This window comes from Thermothelomyces heterothallicus (genome assembly GCF_042370625.1).
Source record: "Thermothelomyces heterothallicus CBS 202.75 unplaced genomic scaffold P884_scaffold_22, whole genome shotgun sequence".
Taxonomy (NCBI): Eukaryota; Fungi; Ascomycota; class Sordariomycetes; order Sordariales; family Chaetomiaceae; genus Thermothelomyces; species Thermothelomyces heterothallicus.
The window spans coordinates 176,624-197,098 of record NW_027192583.1 but is presented as its reverse complement, the minus strand read 5'-3'; the positions used below and the strand labels follow the sequence as shown (position 1 = coordinate 197,098).

At 55.2% G+C, this 20,475-nt stretch overlaps 5 protein-coding genes across 5 annotated transcripts in view; 3 read left to right on the top strand and 2 right to left on the bottom strand.

Moving 5' to 3' along the window:
• Positions 1-350: 350 nt before the first annotated feature.
• On the top strand, positions 351-1,276 carry P884DRAFT_262710 (uncharacterized protein). Its single transcript, XM_069441684.1, has one exon. The coding sequence runs from the start codon at positions 429-431 to the stop codon at positions 684-686; it is 258 nt and encodes an 85-aa protein (XP_069295331.1). The 5' UTR covers positions 351-428; the 3' UTR covers positions 687-1,276.
• Positions 1,277-3,129: 1,853 nt separating this feature from the next.
• Positions 3,130-4,112, bottom strand: P884DRAFT_262708 (uncharacterized protein). The gene has a single exon (XM_069441683.1). The coding sequence runs from the start codon at positions 4,058-4,060 to the stop codon at positions 3,569-3,571; it is 492 nt and encodes a 163-aa protein (XP_069295330.1). The 5' UTR covers positions 4,061-4,112; the 3' UTR covers positions 3,130-3,568.
• Positions 4,113-10,075: 5,963 nt separating this feature from the next.
• Positions 10,076-11,865, bottom strand: P884DRAFT_301843 (uncharacterized protein; the record flags this gene model as incomplete). The annotated part of the gene is made up of 2 exons (XM_069444893.1): positions 10,076-11,644; positions 11,785-11,865. 2 exons carry the CDS (start codon positions 11,863-11,865, stop codon positions 10,076-10,078), a joined length of 1,650 nt encoding a protein of 549 aa, XP_069295329.1.
• Positions 11,866-13,238: 1,373 nt separating this feature from the next.
• Positions 13,239-14,435, top strand: P884DRAFT_207006 (Metallo-dependent phosphatase-like protein; the record flags this gene model as incomplete). Its single annotated transcript, XM_069438760.1, has 3 exons — positions 13,239-13,385; positions 13,459-13,519; positions 13,615-14,435. 3 exons carry the CDS (start codon positions 13,239-13,241, stop codon positions 14,433-14,435), a joined length of 1,029 nt encoding a protein of 342 aa, XP_069295328.1.
• Positions 14,436-19,819: 5,384 nt separating this feature from the next.
• The window catches only part of P884DRAFT_271710 (uncharacterized protein), a gene marked incomplete at both ends in the record, with an annotated part of 1,873 nt that continues 1,217 nt past the window's right edge, over positions 19,820-20,475 (top strand). The window contains one exon of the mRNA XM_069442460.1: positions 19,820-20,271. Within this exon, the coding sequence (XP_069295327.1) occupies positions 19,820-20,271 (452 nt within the window). The remainder of the gene's footprint in view (positions 20,272-20,475) is intronic.

Sequence of the window (20,475 nt, the reverse complement as noted above, 5' to 3'; positions counted from 1 at the left end):
TCCGTTACAAGATACACGTGATACTTGTAACGCAATACCGTAACAATCAAGGTGTCTTGAGTGGAGGGATCGGTTTCGATCGCGGTCTCGATCGCCACTGTGTTTGATGCCAAGCGACCTGCAGCAACCCGCGACCATCGAAGGTCGATCGGAAATCGATTGCAAGCCAACGCTCGCGGCCCCACCGCGCAAAGCAAGACAACGTTGGCTTGGTGACAAAAAGGCGGGAATCCCTCGATGCTCCGAGGATTCCAACGAGCACATGAGAAAACAGAAAAAAAAAAAAAAAAAAAAAAAAAAAAAAAAAAAAAAAAAAAAAAAACTAACTTGCCGACCAATCGTTCGCTTACTCGACGACGGCTTTCTGCGTGTGTGCAAGCATCTGCCAGATTTCTCCCTCACATCCCCATTTTTGACGTGATAAAGTGATGATAAAAGGCGGAATCGGCGGCGTATCATGTTTATTTCTTTTGCATGGCGTTGTTTCCTCTTGGCGCTGCTCGTCGGCATCCCTGTTGTCTAGGGCCTGTGGACGAGGGAGCTCACAACTTTCCTTGGACTTAGTGACCCTTTTGCTTGACGCGCTGCTCAACCCCTTACTTTTATTTTTTTTTCTTGTTCCTTCCTTTTTCTTGTTCTATAATTCATCTCGCCTCCCCGGATTGTCTTCGGACAAGATTCCGTGATTGATTTGCCATACTTTGATTCAAGACAGTCATTCATGTCTGTCTCGACTCAGCTCACGCCCGTGTGCGCGTGCGAGGGGAAGGGGCGCCAGCGATCGACCTCATCACGGGGCTCGCCGGGCTTATAGGATGTGTTTCTGAGGGTCTTGCAGCGCCCACCCGCGCCGGTGTCGTCGTGCATACTAGCGTTATGGATCCCCTATACTCCGGACTGCGACACTACGGAATACGTGGAGTGAGTGGGAAAGCCTTTGCTGCGAGACCGAGATCCCACCACGACGGCGGACGCAGGGCATAATGCAGTCTGAGGTCATCCAGCGGGTCAAGTCAACGGTCGAGTGGACTGGCCTTTGTTGTTGATGGGGCTCCCGTGCCGGGCTACATCAATCTCTGGTGGTTATTGGAGCGTCATGGCTTTACACCCCCCCTCCCCCCCTTTCGGGCGCTCGCAGATTGTGTAGCATTAGCAACCCGCCGGCTTGCTCCTGCGAGTAATAATGCCTTGATGAAGCTGCCCCTCCTCTCTCTTTGCCCGGCGCCGGTCATCGCCGACAACGCACCCCTCTCCCGCATCGAACCCCACGTGCTCCGGATATAGCATCGGCTAGAGAAGGATGAGCATGTGCGGGAACTCGGTTGTGTGCCCGGGCTTTCCATCAGAGAGAGCGAGAGAGAGTGAGAGAGGAAAAAGAGGGGCCTCGTGGCCCTGAACAGCCTGTCTGTCCGCCGCATCACACGGAGTCTTCTTGGGCTGTTACTTCTCACACTTATGCTACATTTTGCAGACAACAAGTCGTTCAGCATCCGCAAACCAGTCTTGTTTCGGATGTCCAAAAGGCCAACTTCCAAAGGTTTCCAAGGCTACAAGATGGGGCAGGCAACCAAAAATGGATAGGCGGCTCAGGCAGAACATGCAATTAGGGTTACAGAGCCCTTGCCTCAAACGTCTCTCTCTACGGCCAAAGCTCCTCTTCGCTTTGCTCCATTCAACAAACGCAGCAGTGCGGACTTCTACAATAATCATGTACATATTTGTGCTCCATACTCCGTACAATCAGGAGCCTGTCGCAGCCGGGGTTTGCACAGATCCTTCCCCGAGTGGGCGAGTCCAAGTCGACCTCTGCTCTAGTGTAGTGTAGAAGAACGCGACCCAAATTCATGTACGATAGCTGCCGCCCTGGCATTCCGAAACTCGCGCCGAGACAGCCAGCGAAGGTTCGACGTAAGAGGCCTCGGTAGAAACCTTCGGAATGCGGATGGAAGGCCGCCTAATTCCTCATGCATGCCCATCTTCCAACCAGCAAAGCATCTTTCAATTTCAGGGAGCTGTAGTGGAGACGCGGGGGACCGGCTGAGCTGGCGGGAAGGGCGGAGCAAGCGGGCTGGGGATTGAACTGCATTTACGAAGCACGGCACCATTGGCCCAATGATACCATGTCGCTGCAGTTTGGGTTGTACCATGTATGCTATATAAGCTGGCTGCAGGCCCCTTCCGTCTCTAGCTCTTTTGACAGCACGGCACATGAAGATGTGAACTACAACTCGGCAGCGTCATTCGCTTGGACCTTTGTGCCGGTGATCCAGCACGAAAAATGATGAATGCTAGGTCGAGTACATACAACAAAGTGGTATCATGCCTCTAAAGAGTCCCGCGCGCCCCAATCCCAAACGTGCTACACTGGCGTAATGACATTCCTGTAAACCCATCCCAGAATTTTGGTGATACCCTTCTTTGCCCAAAGAAGACTGGGTCGCTAGATAGCTTCGATGCAAAACTAGAGAAGAGCCCGAAGAGGAAAAAAAAACTAGAAGATGCTGAAGAGAAACCCTGTGCCGGGTTGAGAGAGGAAAACGTAAGAAACGATGGGAGAAAAAGGAATTGAAAAAGACCTCAACGACGATGCTCTCCCTTCTCTTGTTCAATCCGGCCACGGTGCAGACCAGGCGGTGCCAATGGCAGTCGTTGTTGCATGCCATCGTCGACCCCTCATTTGTAACCGATGGGGTCACCAGATATATAAAAAGAGGTGAAGCATGTCGACGTCAGCGGCTTGGCAACGAAGCGCAGGGGATTCGGATCGCGAATCCCGCCATTGGAGGAAAAGACTCTCGTTGCGGGCCGCTGCGGGCTTTGTTGCCCAATGGGATGTTCAGGATCCCAAAACCTGCAGCCATCCGACGCACCGTGATAATCCCGTGTCGCAAAAGGCCGAGCTGTATGCGACAGGCGTTCTGCGAGCGTTGAGCGCTGCGCGTTGTGTGTTGTGCCGCGTTGTCGTATCGCCCGATCAAAGACAGAATGCTGCGATGCGGGCCCGCGCTCATGCAACCCTCCTCCTCTGTCGACTCAAACCCTCGAGATTCCCGCAGCCGAGGCTCAAAAGTTTGCCGAACAAATCGGATAGCCGCCCGCGATCTGGTCCAACGTTGCGGAGTGTCTTGCGGGGTCGCAGCGGTCGTCGTCACTGGCAGCAGGGAGGCCGCTTCGAAGAGTTGTACCAAAGAATAGGAGAAAATGTCGCCTCGTCGTTGACCCGCGAGGTGCAGATTGCTGGCCCGGAGAGGTCCGGAGAAACATCCGCAGAGAAGGTGTTTGTTTGGGACCGTCGCCCAGACTCAACCGGCCGAGCGGCCCGGTTGGTCTGAGACTCGAGTCTTGCCGCGCAGCTCAGAGACGTGCTGCCGAGATGCGTCCCGATGCTCCAACGAAACATTGGAGGGGGGCTTGAGGATACCAGCGTAAAGCATCGCTGGCGGTCGCAATGCCCGACGGCTCGCCTGCTCGCCATCGAACTGCTGGCCGGCCAGGGACACTTGGGTATGCCGAGGAACCGGGGACCTAGGGCTGTCCTGTCTTGTTCGTTCGCAGACATGCTCCGTTGCTACGTATAGCCGACCATCTTGGCGCAGCGGTTGCAGTAGTAGATGTTGGTACCAATCTGAACCATGCCAAACAAGCTTGGGTCGTCGGTCGAGGTGATCTCCTCGGCCCGCGCGCACCGTAGGCAGCGGATGACGGCAACATGAACCGTGGGCCGGGACGTCGAGTCGACACTCTGTCGAACGGTTGTAGAGTTCATCGTGTCCGAGGATGGAAGGTCCGGGTCTGATGCCGAGTAGGAAGAAGACGAAGAGGAGGGGGAGGAGGAGGAGGAGGATGATGATGATGATGATGTGGATGTGGATGACGAGGACGACGACGCCGGTAAGATATTGCCGGTGTATGGGATTGTTGGTTGGCGTGCTGGCGCCGAGGACATGCTGGACAAAACCGAAAACCGAGGGAGGGGGTTGCTGTCTCTTATCTCGCGGTCTGAGGTCGAGGCCTGATGGGAACCATTGATGGAGAAAATACCTGGGGGGAATCTGGGCATGTCCGTCTCTCAAATCGAAGGCGCAACTTGGTGGGGGGTGTAGCTGCTTTATTTTAGCACGAGGGATGGGCTGGGCCAGACCAAAGCTGAGGTCCGGACCTGGTTCCACCAACAGGAAAGGCTGGGACAAGGACCTGAACCCGAGAACTGTGGGACCATCGAGCCAGGGGTTGCACCTCCCTTGTTGAGTGAAAGGCTATAATTTCGCACAAACATAACGGATGTTACGAACATTACACGTTTTGCTGCTGCATGCTTTACGGCGCTCCCGTGGCCACGCGGGGGGAAGACTCGAAGGGCAACAATTGGACTCATAACGAGGCCGACCTTCATTTCCACCTCTGCACACATTCGGAGTCCACGGCGGGCTCGAGTATGAAGCTTTACCGTCCTCATCCGAAACGAACGGCGAAAAAAGATACGGGAAAAATGAATAACTGAAAGCTGACTCACACGCTGCCTCCTGTTGAGTGCTGAGACAGCCCCAACCATCGATTCGAAGGTGGGTGGAGTGGTCAGGTGCATATCGGCGTCGAGACCTTCCGTTTTACGTCCCAGATCGCATTTTTTTTTATTTGGGTCCGAGCGCGACGGCGATGTGCGCACCCCAAGTTCTTCGAGATCGGAGGGTAGCACTCCCATCGAACTATACACCATATACGGATAAGAGCTGGCTGGTTCGATTTCACCAGCTATTTCGATCGCGGTCCTAGAACATCGCGCATTGCGCTCCTCTTTTAGAGGCTCTTCGTTTCGTGCAAATTAGTGTCAAGTCAATCTCGATTTGCTTTTCTTTATCTCCTGAAATCTGCTGCTAACAGGACGCGATCACAGTTAGCTGCCTCGGATTGAAATCACAATCACTCCGCCTTCATTCACTATATGCACACAGTACAAGGTACTTCCGACGCATGCAAGGGCCAGTGATGAGCCGTTCTTCGTTTGCCGGAGCTCTGGGTCCAGCCTTGCCCCACTGCAAACCGATGTGTAATGTACATACGGCAAGTTCCTGTGGCTTCAGGCAACTTCTGTGTAACTAGTCTAGACCCGGCCAAGAAAGGCTCGAAACATCGAGGTCGAGTGCCCGTCAGATCCGTAGGGTAAGCTCCCTCGGCATTCGGCCAAAAGGTGTCCTTGAACAAAGGCCGATATAGGGTTGGGTGAGCAGTGTCCAACCGTGCGGCATTTCTTAAGGATAGTTAGTTAACTAGTAGCAGGTGCACACCACGCGATCACTGCACCAGCGTACAGACATTCCGGGCTCTCGTGGGTCGAGAGTGTTTTTCTCAGTGAGGCTCCGATGGTTGTAGTGGCCGGTGAAACAAGGCCCCATAATTCCGCGCAAATGCCCGCTTCCATTCAGCTCGCAACTACTCCGTACTCCGTACTAGTGTACTCCGTTGACGGTTCCCGGCCGTCAGGTAACTACGCGGTGGTGCGGTCACCTGCACCTAAAACCACTGGCTCCTGGAAGTCCCGTTACCTCCGACTGTACCGTGCGTACTCCGTACGCATGTGCAAACGTACTCCGTCCACTACCAGTTGTGAAAATTGCGCATGCCATTATGCACATCAAACCACCGAGAAGTGCCGAGACAGCCAGCACCTATTTCTTTAGTTTTCTACGGAAATGCGAGATGCTCGTACTCTAAAGGAGAACGTGACACCTGGTCCATGCGACGTGATAGGCAGTGTAGCACAAGTAAGTTTGCCCGCGGAGACCATTTCGGCAGTCACTTTGGGATATTAAGGCAGCAGAACGTTTCATCTCGGGCTCCACTCGCAGAAGCGCCCGATCTCTGGAGAAGAGCCTCGAAAGGCGCACCGTGATATCGGACACTAACGAAAATGTAGCATTGGGAATGTCTATCTCGTGTCTTACCTCTGCTCGTTTTTAACCACCGTTTTACACCGCATCTCGGCTTCGCGGCCTGGAAGAGAAGGTGATTTGACAGCACACTGTTTAAGCGGCAAGGCAATTATTCCGTACGAACCTAGGTAAGATAGGTTAGTTGTTACTTTGTACTCGACAATTGTACGGATATCCCCAGCCGGGCAGCCCGATGTAGTGTAATCCGTAGGGTATTCCACAGATCCGCAAGCCTCGCTCATCTTACGCTCTTGGCATGCTAGTGTGCTTTGTACTGGTAAGGTCTCGACGTTCGAGACCAACCGATCGCCATCCCCATTTCGGCCAATCAGCCACGAGGAAGTCTGCAGACCCGCCACTGGACCGGCCGATCAGGTGGAACTAAAAGGAGAGTCACTACACTACGGATCACGAGTACGTAGTAACTCGGGTAGTAATCCGTACAGATTACCTGAAAATGCCATTGCTGTCGTGCTCTCACTTAGGCCGAGAAGGTTAACTGTCTATACTCCTACGAAGTACTAGGTATTCTATATTCTGTAATCATCCTGTTATATGCTATTCCGCGATGCAAGCTTGCTAATTATGCCTCACTGATTTGCACAAATATTTTTTCTCCTATAGTAGACGGTGATAATGGATGCATGGTACGTACTATACACATGTGGCCAGCTCAATCGCAAACAGCTTTGTCGAAGTAACTATCGCGAATGATCGGTCGTTTAGGCAGTATGTGACGACGGCCACTTTCACTTTCGGAGCCAAGAATAGCAATTCTTTCCTCGGCTGTTGATACCCAACGCTCACCTACATACATACACGAGAGTGGATAAGCGTCGAGAAGGTTCAATTCTGAGGTCAGCTGGGACGATGCGGTTTGCTGTGTTAGTCGACCTACACATGGCCGAGCCACATTCTTGTCATTGTGCCATTCACACATCGATGGGGCTTTTCTGTTGTTCGTACTTGCGTACACTACACTAGCGTACCCGAGCCAGTCTCCACTTGCCTTAGTCATTTGAGGCAATTGCGAATCTTCTACACTACTATTAGTTCAGCCTCTTGCGTGGAACTGGATCGTGTCGGAGACGACGCTCCAACGTTACCATCCGAATGGAGCTAGCGCAGCTCCGCTCCCGCCTAACGCCAATGCGGGTTGCCGCGGTGGATTTGGGATCGACGAGCACATCGAAATCGATGTTCGATAACTATCGATCTCTCCAGATTTGCAGATTTGGAGCGATCGAAAAGGCAGCGTTCTCCATCGGAAACTCGGGAGGAACTGGTCCGCAACACGTTACGTTACGTAATCATACCAGGGGCAAAATTACGCTAGCAAAAGGCCAAACAATTCAGTCTGCTTTTTCCAGTGAAATTGTGGTTTTACATTTCCACCAAACTCCTCATAATCATTTGCGCATCTGAGTAGTGTCACTCGCCCCGCCCACCTGGGAGACCGTAGGTCTTTTCACGGCGCAGAATCGCAATTCCATTGGCGGGCAGTGCAAAACACGTCGGTTCCAGCCCTTTTTGGTCATCTGTCATGATCAACCACGAAACGTCATCTGAACCAGAGTCTAGCATACGGTGGATAACGCCCGCTCAAGAGCGCGCGTGGCTCGAAGAGCCGTTCGGTTGGAATTGCAATACCGTGAGAAACAACCAAGCCGTCCCTAGTGCCGGTAGGCTGATGCTAGAGCGTTCAGGCAGACATCTCTAAGTGAAAAGTTCTACTCGTAGGGGGGCCAAGCGCCGGCTTCGCTCTGTTCTGCCCTCGTCTACACTTTCACATCTATCGCATGCTCGATTGCAGGGGAGAGTAAAGGGAGCAGGGATGATGGCTGGAACTGGCGCCTGGCGTGGGGTTAGAAAGATGCAGTCTCAAGGTGCAAACGGCCGGAACAAAGAGAAGCTGCGCTCGGCCAAATCGCAACGTTACCTATGAGGGGCATCAGAACAAGCGTATCGCAGTGTTATGGGAGCAGCTCCCAGGAAACAAAAAAAGGACAGAAAAAAAAACCCACGTGGTTATTCTGGCAGAGTGTTTTACTGTAGAGAGTTTGGAGCAGCAACCAGAAGGACCGCTCCCTCTGTACCCGACCCGATGCGACGGCACGGTCTAGATCTTCCGAGCTCAGCTGTTTTAGAAGGAAAAGAAGACTCTACCACAGATCACACTGCACAGCAACCTTCCCACCACGACTTGTTGGCCGTGAATGGTCTAGACCGTCTCACCACCCTGCGATTCTACCAAACACTACAAGCATTCATTGGAAATTCGGGTCGTCAATTGGCCCCACTCCCTGGCGGCCGTGCTAGCTGATATCTAAGATATATCCGCCTGGTGCCATCAACTCAAACATCATCGTCAAGGTCTCGGCGGGAACGACCCCATCGCTTCACCAACCTCCGTTTCGGCCCCCGGGCGGGCAGGAATGTGGCAACAAACCAACACTCATCTTCGCCCTAGTAACACTCTCCGAGGAGATACTTATTCAACGTCCAACGTATCTCGAGAAGATCCTCCTGTTGCCGTCGTGCGGGGGATGTGGCTCCTGCTACGGGATTGTTCCTTCCCTTGTCCTTTGTCATCATGGTATATACCGCGTCTGGTCTTCCGTCGAGCACTCGCTACCGCTTTGGGCCCTATCCTTGGTGCAAAGACGGAGAAAAAGAGCTCGCGGTCCAAGGTCGTGTGAATAACCCAAGATGTCTGCCTCTTAAGGCTGCCCTCTCCCCCCGGGGGGGGAGGGGGGAAGAAGGGAATTTTGCTATCAAACCTCATCCTCCGCCTGCAGCCTTTCTCTCCGTTTCCTCCGAGGCCCACAGTTATATTCGAAGCTCTTACAGCTATAAGCTTGCCCAGCTCATAGCTTTTGTGTCCAAGACGAGAGAGACTAAAAGACAGGGATACAGACACACAGAAATTCGCAAGAGGAAGGACAGCGCGGCAAAGTGCTGGAAACCTGCGCTGTAATCATTCCAACCGTATCCGGCAAAACATCCGCGAGCCTGGCAACTCCAGGCAACGGCATGTGCGACGATGCAGAGAGAGAGAGAAGAGATGGGTGCTGGTGTGTCGATATGCCGCTTCTCAGCATGTTCTCGGGACGACCTGATCGCTCCGGGCAACACTCTGCGGGCCAAAAGGCGACCCAATCATCTGCTCTCTTGATCAGCCTGGTGCTAATATTGAGATATCATTGTCTTCTGTCCTATTGTCCTCCGGGTTTTGCTATCTTCCAAAACTGAACTCCCCAACGAACCTACTTGAAAACGCCCCGTCCGCCACACCTGCTTATCAACAAAATGCAGCAAGCCACTCAAGACGAACCTCCCTTCGACGGTCTATTATGTACGAATCAAGGAAACAACGACAACGACGCCGGTCGACATGGTTGGGTATGGCGCTCTTCTTCCCCTTCCTCCCTCTCAATAGGCCAACGCCATCCCAGTCGCCCCCCACCCCAAACTAAAAGACAAAGGAAGGAAACAAGGGAAACAAAAAGGAGGGTTGTTTAACGCCTTGCTCCGATGCATGGCTATGGAGGTGCGAGTGGGTATTTCCATATGCATCTAATCCGAAGTGCAAGCATGGACGGGGCGAGGCAGCAAAGGGAGAGAAGGAAAAAGCAATCGAGAGAGAAACAGCGCGGGCTGGAAAGAAGCACTCCCCTGTGCATTAAAAAAAGGTTTTCCCCCGTAACTCCCGGCCACGGTGGTATGTACTGGTAATATACCTAGGCTCTCAGCAATGAGCGTATCGAGTTTCATCGGAGTCTCGGATGAGAGCCGGAAAGATCGAGTACGAATGGTGACGTGCCGAGGCGGGAATCGAAGAGAAGAAAAGGAAATAGACGAGGCCTGGGGGGGAGGCGTGCGCAGGCCATGTGTGTGATGTACTGTGATGGAAAGTAAATGGAAGGAAACTGCCGAAGGACGCCTGTAACTAGAATAGATCGTCTCGTCATAAGTCGGTTTGCCCGTCCGGAAGGTTTCAAAAAGAAATGATGATGCCGAGGGACGGGGTTCTTCCCCCGCTGGCGCAGGAACTGTCCGGAACCCGGACACCTGAAGGTGTTCTCTTGTTGGGAGGGTCATGTCGGGCCTAGGTAGTGGGTGGTTCGGACGGCAACAGGAGCGGCTCACATAACAATACAGCAAGCGCAGCCCCCCTTCTTCTCCTGCGCCTCCTCGACCGGCTCCGGCACCCTAACGGGTTGCGGGGACTGGTTTTGGTTGGCCGGAGTCCTGGGACTTGGTAGAGGGTTGGCTGGCGAGTCGGAGATTTTGGGCATGGTCGAGTACGAATTTGTTCTCGCGGGAAGTGTCGGGCTCTTGGCCTCCGCTTTCAGCGGCCAGTCTCCCTCTCCCTGTTCCTCCTTCTTCTCCGCCTCGGCCTCCTTCTCGGCCTCCTTCTCCCGGGCAATAGGCTCGGGGGGTTTGAGGAAGCCTTCGTCAGTGAGCGGCCTAAACTCTTTGTCGTAGACGCTCCCAAACTTCCCTTCCCGTTCCCACTTCTCCTGCTGTAACCGCTTGGCCACCGTAGGGAGCAGCTGTTGGTCTGGCGGCAGCCGCGGGTCGGGTCGGTAAGCCGAGACCATCCATGGAGGCTCGCCCTCCATCGGTTTGGGGTTGCTGCACGAAAACTCGCGCTCGCCAGACTTAGTGGATGGTCTCGCGGTGCCGCTGCTCGACGAGTCCTTGCTCGGGCCGCCTCGTGTCTTCGGTCGTCCTGCAGCGCCGTTGGCAGGCTTGGGCTTTCTCGAGGCTGCGGTCGGCCCGGGCTTCTTCGGAGACGAATCGGGCCGTTTGTTAGACTGGGCGCCCGAGCCAGTGCCTGCCGGTTTCGCAGGTCCGAGCGCATTGCCTGTGCTGCTGCTCCTCGAGCGGGTCTTGGGGTACGTTATACTTTCCTCTGTACCCGGACTGCCATCCCGCTTCCGCGGCAATCGCGTATCCCGTGCAAGATGCTCGCTCGGCAGAGGCATCGGGCTGGTTTTCGCGACCGGTATCCGGGACGAGCTTTTCCCACTACCGCTGGACGCCCAGTGTCCATCCCCTTCTTCCAGAATCTCCTCAGGCCGCCTCAGATCCCAGCTGGGAATGCTTGCTGGATCAGTGCTTTTTGCGTCCGTCGTGGTTGCCGTCGAGTTCTTTCTTGAACGCGAGACGGTGTGCTCGGAGCCTGCAATCGACCTGCCCGATCCGCTAATCTTGTCTTGGCTCTGATCTCGCCTGGGCCTGTTCTGGCTCTTGGATCTTGCTCGATCTCTTTGCCGGGGCAGGATGATCCCTGCAGCCTGTAGCTCCTCGCTCTCGATCTTCGCGAGCTTGTCTCGATGAATCCACTTTGAGTTTTCATCGCTATCGGAATCTGTTGATCGGCCGCCTGACACTTTCCGTAAGGAATCTTCGTACCGTTCCCCGTAAGTGGTGCCGTCAACGTGTTGTTCCACCGAGTGCCCGTGAACCGCATGGTCTTTGGTACTACGTGGTTTCCGATTTTTATGAACCGATAGTTCGGGCTGGATGCCATCGAAATCTTTTCCTTCCAGGCCGCCCTTCTGCTCATCGTCGCTATACCGGTGCGTTGGAGACTCTAGGCCCCTTGCAGAGCGTAGAGTCGAGTTCCCGTTCTGAGACGCAACCGGCGACCGACCCGAAACAGGGCCGTCTTCTTCGTCCGCTGGCTGGAGTTCATGACGGAGGCTCTGCACAAACGGAGTTCTGGTTAGCGTGTTCTGGGCAACGGTATGGTGGATCAAAAGACCAGAGAAAAAGGGGGGAGGGGAGCGGGGGGAATATAATTTGCGTGGATGGAAACCACGGCTGGCGGAACAAGGAGACTCACTTCTTGCTCGGCCGGGAAGGTATCTTCCCATACATAAGAGGACGACGTAAGAGCCGTCACCGTCTGGGAGACGGCGGGCATCTTTGTTCTCTATGGCGGGAGCCCTCTACCGCGGCACGTCGGCGGTGGTCGGGTGCTGGAGACGGCGAGGCAGAGAGTGGAAGCCACAGCTCGGACCGGGAAATTTCTGCCTTCTCCTGCGATACCAAGTCGTAGGCGCCGTTGGAAACTGGAGTCGCTTTCGAGGCTGCCCGAGAGGATGGGACGGTCTGTCTCGAGCCGGCCCAGCCTCCCGCAGGCCAAGGTCGGCCAACGGCTTGTCAAAGGCTCGGCCAAATTTCTCTGCGAATGCACATGCGCAAAATGTGGTACTGTTGGGATGGCCCCTTCAAAAATGTGGCCCGCCGGTTGTCGAATGCTGGGTCGGCTCGGCTCGACGGCGGTGTGTTGTTAGGAGCGGGCGGATGGTTCGTTTGCCGGAAATCGAAGGTGCTAGTGCTGGGGTCTCCAGAATAGCAGCTAACTACTCTAGCATTTGCCAATGTCGGATCTCCGTTCGCCCTTTCCTATTGTTTGTCCAATATCGCGGGCAGCGGATCGCGGGTCGCTGCGGGCGCCGATGATCACGATGGCTCGCAAGTCAAAAGGGTCGTGCAAAGGCGAGCCCGCGAATAAGATTGGGAAGCGTAGATGAGTGCGCGCTAGTTGCGTGAGGGGCGTCCTCGGGCGAGCAGCTAGCTAGAGCACCTCCCTCACTCAGACTAGCCTTCTTCTCTGCTTTGTTTGTCTGATCTGCTGTCGACTGCAGGAAGTCCAGAAGCCAACCAACAACTCTAGCGAGAATGTTGGGTGGCGGCCTGTGAATGGCCGTCCTGTTCTCCCAAAGAGCTTCGAGAATTCGCTTCCAAGGGGGGAACACCGTCAAATGGGTTATGACAGGGGAGCGAGCTCCATTAATCTGCCTGCGAAACGTCATTGGCCAATGCTGTGGGGTTTCCAGATTTGCAGGGTCTTGCTTCTTCGGTCATTCGGCGGCAACAGACATCAACTGTCAATGCTACCAGCCATGCCATTTCACGATGCTTTACGGAGTAGGATTGACAACTGGGTCCTTCGCATTTCTTGTTGTGTGGTTCCCCCCTTTTTTTTCGATTATTTTTTTCCTTGTTTTTCTTCCCCTTTAAAAAGGGGAAAGACAAAGAGGAAACAGTTGTTTTGTCTCCGTGACGCTAGGGGATCTCGCTTGTATTCACACGCATGGGGACATTCGAGCAATGCAACGATCCAAAACAATGGTTCGGAGTCACATGGGCTAGCATACTTCGAACATCTTCGCGCATCTTCGCACGTAGTCCTACTGTGCGGAGGCGGCAGTGTTCAAAAATTCACCAGGCCGGTATTCAAAATCGAGGAGTCAAGAGCGCTCAGTCAAGCACGTTGTACTGGTAAAGGCCATGACTGAATCACCTTCAACCGCGCGTCAAACGCGGCGAACGAGAATTGTGTGCATCAGCGACACTCACAATTCCACGGTCAAGCTGCCGAAGGGCGATGTCCTGATACATGCGGGAGACCTCACCAACCAAGGGAGTTATTCTGAGGTGGGCAGCCTACCGCGTGAACCGCAATGTATCTTTGGGAGAGGGGTTGGGGGTCACTGACTTGGACGGGCAGCTCTCCAAGGCCGTCCAGTGGCTGGAGAAGGCTGACTTTGAAGCCAAAATTGTCATCGCAGGTAGGAACTGGTTCGCTTCGTTGAGGGGTGGTCTTGGATTATGCGTAACTTCATATTCGAGATGGACAGAGTTTGTGCTCACATGAAGCGCACAGGAAACCACGATATCACACTAGACTCTGACTTCTATCGTAAACATGGGTCAAGTTTTCATAATCAGCACCCTGAGGACTTGGCCCAATGTCAGTCGTTACTGACCTCGAGCCGCTCCATCATATACCTTTTGAACAGCAGCGCTACTATTCGCCTTACACGCCCCGACGGACCAGGAACCACTTTCACCATCTTTGGGTCTCCCTACAGTCCCCAGTACGGCACGTGGGCTTTCATGTATCCCCAGTCGGGTCATGAACCGAGCGCGTCGGGCTCGGACAGTGCGGCCGGAGTGAGTCCAACGGCGACAGAGCTCTGGGAGGCTATCCCCCTCAACACCGACATCCTCGTTACGCACACGCCGGCCTACGGGCATCGCGACGACTCGGGTGGCTGCGACGAGTTGCGGCGAGCCCTCGCTCGGGTACGGCCTCGGCTGCACGTCTGCGGCCACGTCCACCAAGGTCGAGGCGCCGAGCGGGTAAAATGGGACACGGACAGCTCCCGGGCCGGAGACGGAGTCACCGCGGTCGAGGCTTCGGTGGAAGCATGGGTGGACCCCAGCCCTGATCCGGCCTCGGCTAAGATCAGCTTGGTCGACCTCACGGCGCGCCGCGGGAACCTGCCCCTCGACTTTGACGATCCGGGACCGGTCGGTTCAGAACCAGAGCGTCCGGGGCAGGGAACCACGAGGGGCCGCGAGGGCCGGAAAGAGACCTGTATTGTGAATTGTGCCATCGTATCCACCAGCTGGCCTCACAAGGGTGGTAAACGATTCAATAAGCCGATCGTGGTCGACATTGACTTGCCCGTGTGGAGGTGACACAGAGCCACGACTGAGCAGGGTCGCCTCTCCCCCCCCCACCCCCCCCCCCCCCCCCCCCCCCAAAAAAAAAAAAAAAAAAAGATGGTCTTCCCCATGACGCTCACCACCTCTTCACCTACAGACCGCAGCCAAACATGCCGAGTGGAACCGAACAGCAACGGCCTCTTTCTCGGGCGAGTTTGAAGCAGGGGAGAGACCAAGCCATCTACGATGCGGCCGATACGGCAGCCGTACGTATGCTTCGGGCCATCAGGGGTTGATTCAGCAGCGCACTCCTGCGTCGATGGCCGCTTAAATATAGCACGGATGGCAAGCTCCGTTCAAACAAACGCATCGCGCGCCCGATCCCCCCGTGCTCCTAACAAAAACCAAGCAGGGAGTCTACCTATTCAATCAAGAATGCGCGATGTACGGCCCTCTCCCTTCCTTGTGGCAAATCACATCGGAGATGATAACGAACTGTTATCTCGCATAAACTCCGTCGGTGGTGCGCAGTGATGCTCGGTGTTTTTGGGTCAAAGATTAATCCGAGCATCGCCACTCGGCCAATCCGCGAGGGTCGCAGAGGTGAAAGAGCCTCGGGTATCGCCGAAGCTACCTCTGCTATTGCGTGAACGGATTACAAACTAAACGTAAGTTAACCCCTTTTAGGGTTTCTGCAGCATCAAAAAAACGAATAGAAAAGAGATCGAAGCTCTTTGTTGGATTCCGGGAAACCAATCGAAGCTGCCAACGAGCCGAGCACTGCTCTGCTCCGCTTGCTCACCGCCACGCACGCGAGTGCCTCAGTGCAGAGCATGCGACTTTGTCTAGTGTAAATCAGTCGCCGACAAATGTATATATGAACACTAGCTTGATCGTCCGGGACCAATAGTTAAGAGTTGCTCGGTCTCTTCAAGTATGCTACCATGAATGCGAAAAAATGCCTCTACCGGGAAAAGCGATGTCTACTTGCTATGGTCGTTTCGCCTCAGGACCAGCCCTGGTGTGTCAGCCCCCGCGTGCCCACGCCCGTGCCCGTGCCCGTTGCCCGAAGCCCTGTGCCCAGCCCAGACTGTGAAGGGGTGAAGATGGCCTGTTGTTGAGCGTTGGTGAAGCAGGCAAAGAGGGGGTAACGTGCGTCTCTGGCGGGGTAAGGTCGCAGCTTCTCTGGCCTCCGACCCGCCCAGCCCGTGACCTGGTAGCGTGCAACGTATGCAACCGGTACTGTGGAAGGTGCTGTACTTACGGTGCACAAAGTACCTAGCAGCAGGGCCAGGATCGAGTACTGCGTAAGCCGCTGCCGAGTGGTCAACCTGACCTGCCAGAAAGGTGAACCTGGTCTGGAAGGCTCGTTTGAAAGACAGCAAGCAAATGATGCCGCCGACAACTCCTCAACAAACGATCATCCTGAAACGCAGGACGGGAATGGTCTGCTTCACATGATCGACTCAGACCAGGACAGAGTTGATGAAGCAGCTGACCACCACCGAACCCACGGGTTGATCGTTCATACCCGTTAGCTATTCATGCTTTCCTCTCTCACCCATCACAGCGCACCCTCACGCCTTCTTCCATGGTCAGGGCGACATCACGTTTTCCGTTCGTTCGATTTGCGGTTTCATTAACCCGTGGGGAAGGGCAATGCACGTTCCGATCGGGCTTGCGTGTTCTGTCCCCGCCGAATCCGTACAAATAGTGGACAACGAGACACAGAACTCGCTGCATCAATCGGTCTGGTTCACAAAAGGCACGGCAAATGATTGGCAGAGGGGAGTAGCCCCTCTTCCTTCCCGAGAACCCTTGCCCCGCGTTTGGGTCGCTGATAGGGCCATCCACCCCTCCTACCCTCCCCCCCAAATCTTGCATCACTCATTCACAAATCGCCTCGTCGGGCGGGAGGGGGAAACATGCAGCGCCGCCGTGTCCAAAAGGCTATCCAATCTGATCCACTCGTGAAGAGTGAGGGACGGGCGGGGTGCCATCCAATGGCTCGCGCCCACAAGAGTTGAAGGCCGCTGCTGGCTCGCTGGCTAGCCTGTGATGGAAAAGAGCGTCGCCCTCGTGGTTTGTCGCAGTCGTCAAGTGGGTGTGCAGTTACTCCCCCCCCCCCCCCCCCCAGGGCTCACTTCGCTCACCTCTCTGCTCACGCTGCTCCAATCATTGCCGTCCCGGGGCGTCGGTTGCCGCATGGCCCTGTGCCTTGTGAGGTGAGCAGGAGACACGGTGACACTGTCGTGCTACCGTACCTGCTTTGGAAGCGAAGCGGATCGGCCGGAGGCGGTTGGCCGGGCCTGTTCTGGTAGGCGATTGAAAGGGGGTTGAGATTTGGTTTGGGGGTGCCCCGGGCATCCCAACATGCCTCAGCGGGAGATGCACTCAGAGGAGGAATACTTGTAAGTATTGCAGCAGGCTTGTGTTGAGACTTGGCGGGATTGTAGAAAGAACAATTTACATAACACCCGCAACGGATCCCCGTCTCTGCGTGGGACTCTGCTACTCTGCAAACCCCATCACTATCGGATGTTGCCCGCAGTGAGGGCGCGACTGGAGCCGATTTGTCAAGCAATAGCGTGGATCTGAGGCCAAATCTGTGGGGTGTTCGACAGCGGTTTGTCAATTCCTCGGCCTGTCAGTCATGAGCTTCAAAGGTGATTAAATAGGCGCGGGGCTTCCTTTGGGGCAGGTGATGGGCCGTCTCCTGCATGGCATCACTACCGAATGGGGATGGTTGGCGAGAGCCCACAGAATGGCGGCCAAGTCGCCTCGCATCGCTGCGTATGTGTATTTGCTGGCTGCACCATACTGGCGCGGTGTAGCCTCGGGCATCACCTCAGCAAGTCGAAACGGCAATCGGGAGAGGGCGGAGTTGCTCCCGAATCGTCCAACGTGAGACAGCCAGCTCGGATAGGCTGAACTAGCCGAAGTCCAAGGCAAAACTCTCTGGCCGTGAACTGCCTTTGCCCAGCCAGTATGCGGAGAAAACGAGACGAGTGATGGGTGCGTGGGAGACTTCTCATGACTCGCACTTGTGACCGGAACGGATTGGCAGAGGGAACTGGCTACCGACAACATGGGCCTGGAAAAGCTAGCTATCGGCCAACGCAGCACAACAAACAAGAGAAACCGTGCTGGTGAGCTGTAAGACTCGGAAAAGAGTTGAAGGCATACGGAGTCCTTCGTAGGTTTCGGGCAGCCGAGGCTGACCGGAGAAGGAGCAATGTCGACGTGGTTGGGGTTGCCTCACCAACTCGTCCAACACAACACACGCCGAAATTGTTCATGAATGCTGCCGAGCAGTCTACGATACATGCGCTGATTGAGGGCCTTGGATGATGCAGGGGCAAACGAGGATTCCAGTTCTTGTTGCCGGGTCAAGACTCGAGCTGCATACTCACCGCCGATTGCCTGTTTATGGTACTTGAAACAGCAACCTCGCTCCTGCCTCGCACGCTCCAGCGTTGGGCCAACATTCACATGTTTCGAGTCTTGTCTTTATGCGGGCTCATTATCATCCTTTTCCGCTCATAGTTGAAGGATCCGGATCGTCTCCTGGGCGTTGCCACGACTTGGATGCACGAGATCCTACGGATGTAAATCCGTGCAGGCGACCTGTTCCTCGACCTTGTTTGCCTTCCTACAGCCACAGCCCAAAGCCCCCAGCCACCCGCGGGTCGCCCTGAACTCGGGAGCGGTGTTGCCCGCTCCGGTCGGTGTGGCACAGTTGAGACCTCAGCCGCACCTTGGTCTGATTTTGGCAAACTTGGAAGGGACACGGATTGCACATTCGGATTTGTCGAACTCGCAAGTTAAGCACTCTGTATGCTCACCACAGCTGGAAATTCCGTTTCCCAGCCGTCAACTCCAGCGTTGCCACAGAAGACGAATATGGTTTTGGAGCTTGTCTGTGGCTCGTCGTTCGTCCGTGTTTGCCGAAACCCGTGTGGGAGGCCGCTTGCTTCCACTGCGCAAGGGCTGTTTCGTGCCTCGCCCAGCCTGGGTTACTGTATCCGAACTTTATCCCAGGGCATCGGTGGCTGCGCACTTTGCCAAGTGACGGCTTTGTTCGCATACTAGTAACCTGGAACGTTCAGGGAATCAAGCGCTGCCACTGAGGTTGAGCTAACTAGCTGGCATTTGCGCTTGCTTGCCGAGGAGAGGTGCGCAGCGGGCGCGGGAAGAGAGGTACATACGGAGTACCGAATTACCTTACGCGGCAACCACCAGAGCTGAAAACACAGTGGAAATTGAATGAAAGGTTACTCTTGGCTCACGCAGGAAGGAGATGCCGTACAGAGAACGCCATCCGCAACATGAAGAGCGATGTGATGACAGCCAATTACATCGCTCGAAGGCCACCTTTCACGGCCCACTTCTCCCCACAACCACCCGCAGCGACCCCTCGGGCCCCGTTTAGTGTCCACAGCGGAGACATCGAATGGTCTCTCACTGGCAGCTGCTTTGGTTGCCCCCCAATCCACGTTATGCTCCTGCTTTTGGCAGGAACAGGGCCGGGATCAGCTATCACCCGCCCGGAAGAACCCCCCCCCCAAATGCTCCCCTGCCCTGGGTCCCCCTTGAGCCCCCCTCACCTGTCCTGGAAGCTGCCCGACAAGCGATCCTTCCCATCTGTCCCTCAGAGGGCGCGGGTGATCTCATTGCCTGTTTCCTTCTCCCATCACCTTACACCACGACACCGACCACCTGAGCAAAAAAAACAACAGGCCAGATATTGGTCTGGCCCTGACCACCTTTTGCCATCCGGGACCCCAAACGAGGCCGCATTTTGCCTGTTTTGTTTGCACTTGTCCTCGAGACCTACGCAGTTACCGAGGAATTAACGGTTGAGCCACCCATCCCGACGGCAACGGTGGTTGCTTAGCTGGTGCTGGGGCGGACTCCACCGCCCGATCGGTTCATCCCATCCATACGTGCAATACGGGGCCCTTTAACAGCGCTTCCATTTTAGTCCCCTCCTCTCCCCCCCGCTTGCTGTTCCAACCACTGCAGCTTTGGCAACAACACGCTTTCAAACCACCAGACCACCGCATTTCTTGTTATTTTTCCCACCTAGTTTCACCGCCGGCCGCCGACACCCGTGAGCAGGCAGCCTTTCTCTCCTTCGAACACACACGCCTCTCCCGGCTTTGACACCCACTCACGCTCCTTCTCCCGGAGCCGAGCTCTCGCCGCGTTCCATGCAATAGCCACCCCTTGTAGTCGACCGCCGACTGCTGCTGCTACTACTTCTGCTTCTTTGCCTTCGCATTTCGATCGTCTCACGACTATCCTCCTATTTTCTCCCCCTCGTTGACTGAACCTTCCTTTCGCCCTTGGCATTAGACGCCCAGTGCTGGCACTCGACGTGAATCCGCTCTCTCGCAGTTCAGCCCTCACTCACTATGACCTCCAGTCTTCCCCCGGATCCTTGGAAAGTTCTCGGCGTCGACAGAAATGCAGACAAGGCCGAGATTCGAACTGCATACAAAAAGCTCGTCCTCAAGTGTCACCCGGACAAGATCCAGGACCCGACATTGAAGACGCTCAAGGCCGACGAGTTTCAGAAGGTTCAGCAGGCATGGGAGCTGCTCAACGATGATGCCGAAAAGGCAAAGTACGAACAGAAGCTGCGGCTCGCGGAGCTGCAGCGCGCCGCCAAGGTGCATCAAGATGTGAAGAACTCGCCCAACACTTCTGTCCCGCGCACCGCCAAGTATACCACATTTGAGGTGCGCACCGCCGAGCCGACTTCGAAGTACAAGAGCTCTCCGTCGGGCGGGAAGGTCTACACGTACACCACAGCGACCCACGCCCGTTCGTACGAAGAGGTTCCATCGACCCGGATCTATGCCGAGTACGAGGAACCCGACAGGAAGGCCCGCAGGGCCGCAAGCTACGAAAAGCCAGCGAAACGCGACGATGAAAGACGCGAGCGCGACAGGGAGGAGAGGAGACGCAGAAAAGAAGAGGAAGAATTTACAAGGCAACGAGAGGAGAAACGGGAACGAGAGCGCGAGAAAGACAGGGAAAGAGAGAGGGAAAGGGAGAGGGAAAGGGA